This window comes from Cryptomeria japonica, unplaced genomic scaffold (assembly GCF_030272615.1).
Source record: "Cryptomeria japonica unplaced genomic scaffold, Sugi_1.0 HiC_scaffold_1848, whole genome shotgun sequence".
NCBI classification, from domain to species: Eukaryota; Viridiplantae; Streptophyta; class Pinopsida; order Cupressales; family Cupressaceae; genus Cryptomeria; species Cryptomeria japonica.
In genome coordinates this window covers 12,459-15,841 of record NW_026730124.1, presented here as the reverse complement: position 1 = coordinate 15,841, position 3,383 = coordinate 12,459, and the positions used below count along the sequence as shown (strand labels likewise).

Here is a 3,383-nt window from a genome sequence, read left to right as displayed (position 1 = left end):
ATGCTTTTAAATGGAACATTCCCCACAAAACAACCTATTAAAGTAAAAATTTCAAGCCATTGACAAGCCTTGAACAAGCAAGACAAAATCTGGGGTACCAAAAAGTGTACCTCGTGAAAAACTTTGGGAACAAATTTCCTAGGCCGTTTGATTGGCGGTGTCATGATTGCCAGATGCCAAAACTCCAACACTAGCTAGGTTGAGGCTCGCTGAAGCCATGAAAAGGCTAAAACATCTCACAATAAATATGATATGACATCAGAAAAACCACAAAGAAACACACAATACACAGAAACAACCATGCAAAAAACCCTTAGAACTCTCCGCACGATTTCCTTTCCTTAACATAATTTTGATTGTATCCTTAATCATAACTCTAATTCTAAATATAACAATAATACTAATTCTATTCTAAACATAACTGTAACGGTAATCAGGGTTAGGACTAACACTAGGTCTATTTCTAACCATATTTTTTATTATCATGGTTTATAAGATTTGGTGGTCTTAACAAAGCAGCAAAATACGTCTTCGGCACTGGTATTTCAAGTTTGCCTCGAATATCAATGGGGAATTGCAGAGTGGTCGATGCAACTGCCCAGCCTGCGGATAAAATTTTAAGGTTTATTATTTTATTATGCATAGCAATGGCTCCCATTAGAGCAGATCCTGAGGCCAAGCTTTTATCCTACCAATGCAACTATGGCCCCAGCGGTAACGCAACCGTCTTCAAGCAAATTTTGAACGCCGCGCTGGAAACTGTGGTGGAAGAAGTTGCTCCATCTGGATTTGCTACAACAGACAAGGAGACACCAACAGATCTGGCAGATTCAGTATACGTTCTGGCGCAGTGCAGAAAGGATAAATCCCCTGCCGATTGCGTCGACTGCATAAACTTTGCAGAGAAGCAAGCACGCAACTGTCCCTATATGTCCTGCAAAGCATACTACGACGGCTGTTATCTGCGTTACGAGAATTACAATTTTTATGATAAATATACTGATGCCACACATAAACCGGCAGATTCAGTATACGTTCTGGCGCAGTTTGATAAGTGATCTTTGCAGCGCGACTCCGCGAATAAATGGTTATTTTGCTGCGCAGACGAGACGAGGGCCGTCTCATACGACTATCTATGGACTTGCCTTCTGTCTGCGTTCCATTCAAAGGGATTCCTGCGTTCTAATATATCTGGTCAAGAATGCTATTTATCATGCTCAATCAAAGCATATTAGAGTGCAATATACCTTTTCAAGAGAAATACTTGAAGGAAAATGAGTATTATTGAAAAAGTTTGATACACTAAAGAATATTGTTGATTCATTAACAAAGTTATGAGTATTTCAAGAAATTTTATTGGCCTATAGAATATTAATGTGCATAGGCACTCTAAACTTATAATTAAGGGTCCCTATATAATGTATTTAGCAATTGGGAAAATGTTAGTAAATTTTCTATACTTAGCATGTTTTATAATCATTGGAAAATCTCATCATATTTTACATATATTTTACATATTTTGTAAGTTGTAAAATTTTTCCATTTTTCTTTATGTTACTTTGGATATTTTCTTATCTTTCTCATGTTTATCTTTTGCATGATTCATGCTAAGTGTAAAATTACATTTGATGCATTTAGAAATATTTATAGATGATTAAGAGTGAAATATGAGATTCACAATTGTATTAGAGAATTATTGAATTTTATACAATAAATAAATTTTTGTTGTGTTATGATTTTTATCCAAAATGATTTTTTAAGGCGAAAATTTTACATATAGTCTTTACATTATATTTATGTTACCATTTCTTGAGATCTTATATGTATCAATTCTATTATACCACTTCATTGAGTCTCTTCTTTTTCTACAACAAAAGAAAATTTCTCTAGTCTGAAATATTAAAATTGAAATTTTAAACTATTCAATCATAGTTGTAAGTACAACTTAACAATAAGAAAATATGCTCATCAACAATTAAAAACTATCAATTATTAATATTTAGAATTCAAGAACATAATTTCCATAACACCTTTATATTGTAAATTCACTAAGCTTGTTCATTCTATATAAAAAAATGCGAGATTTTAATGCTCAAAGAAAATATTTTTCCTTCTACATGTTACAAATAAAATAATTTCATTAATAAAAAGAAATAAGTATTAATAAAAAATTTCTTTCAACAACAAATTATAACATCCTAAAAAAAATCATTTTATCTCAATATATTATCTTACTACTGAAGTTTCATAGATATTATACATCTCAAGGAAATAGGTCTATTGACAATTTGAATTTCCATTAATTTTCTTAGAGAGCCATCCACTATAATATGTTGTCTTATAGATGATTTGTAGTTATCATTTTTATTTTTATTTTACTCTTCATGACATAAAAAATAAATTAGTACTAACACAAAATGCTTTGTTCTCTTTGGAGAGTACTTGTTAAAATTGGTGGTTGGTGGATGTTTTTGAGGAACTGGAAACTGTAGATAGCTTGGTGTTTCATATGGTTTCTCATCCTGCTGCTATTTCTTTGGTTGTTACTTTGGCTTACCTTATGGCTCGGTCTTATTTTGCTTCCTCAGGGTCTTCAACATCCATGTTTTCTTCTTATCTGGATTGTCATATGTTTGCTCACCATTTTTGTGCTGGCAGGATCACTTATCATAGGTTCTTTTCTAGTTGTGAGATTTATTCTATTTAGAGGACTGGAAACATGTGTTGATTAGACAAGATGGTTCTGGGTTGAAGGCATTAGTTCTATTTTGATATGTTCTCTTCTATATGTTGGTTGAGACAGCTTCCTTTATATCTAATGCGGATGGCTATGTAGCTAGGAGGGTTTTTGGGGAGCCTATGGGCATTTGTAATGGGTAGATAGGCCTATGTTTTCTTGAGCAATACTGAAGGGTTTTCTTACTGGTTCTTTCCCTTCAATCCTCTTTGAACCAGACACATGTAAAAAACAATAATTTTAATATAATTTCAGTGGTTTCATCCACTTTTATCAAATAAATAAATAAATTAGTAGACCTAGACTACATTAAAATAAGAGTTCCAAATACTCTACAACAATTAACAAACCATAAATTTCACTCATAATTATCTATATTTTTTTTAAATCAAATTTTTTATTATTTTTTTTTAAATCAAATTTTTTATTATCATTGTATCACTTTCTAACCTTGTTAAAAATAATTCATAATTATCTCATAACATTGAAAAAAATAAAATACGGTTATAATATTATAATGATAAACAAAGATACATATTGTCTAAGATTTCTGATTCCACAATGAAATTATTGATAATAAAAAGGCCATATCACTAAGAATATTGAGCTTGGGGATCAACCAATTGCCTCCGCAAACCCTTATTGA

General features: G+C 31.7%; 1 protein-coding gene across 1 annotated transcript; it reads left to right on the top strand.

The window, feature by feature from the left end:
• The first annotated feature begins 566 nt into the window (after positions 1-566).
• LOC131873498 (cysteine-rich repeat secretory protein 55-like) lies at positions 567-1,058 on the top strand. The gene has a single exon (XM_059216353.1). It carries the CDS (start codon positions 567-569, stop codon positions 1,056-1,058), a length of 492 nt encoding a protein of 163 aa, XP_059072336.1.
• The last annotated feature ends 2,325 nt before the right edge of the window (positions 1,059-3,383 follow it).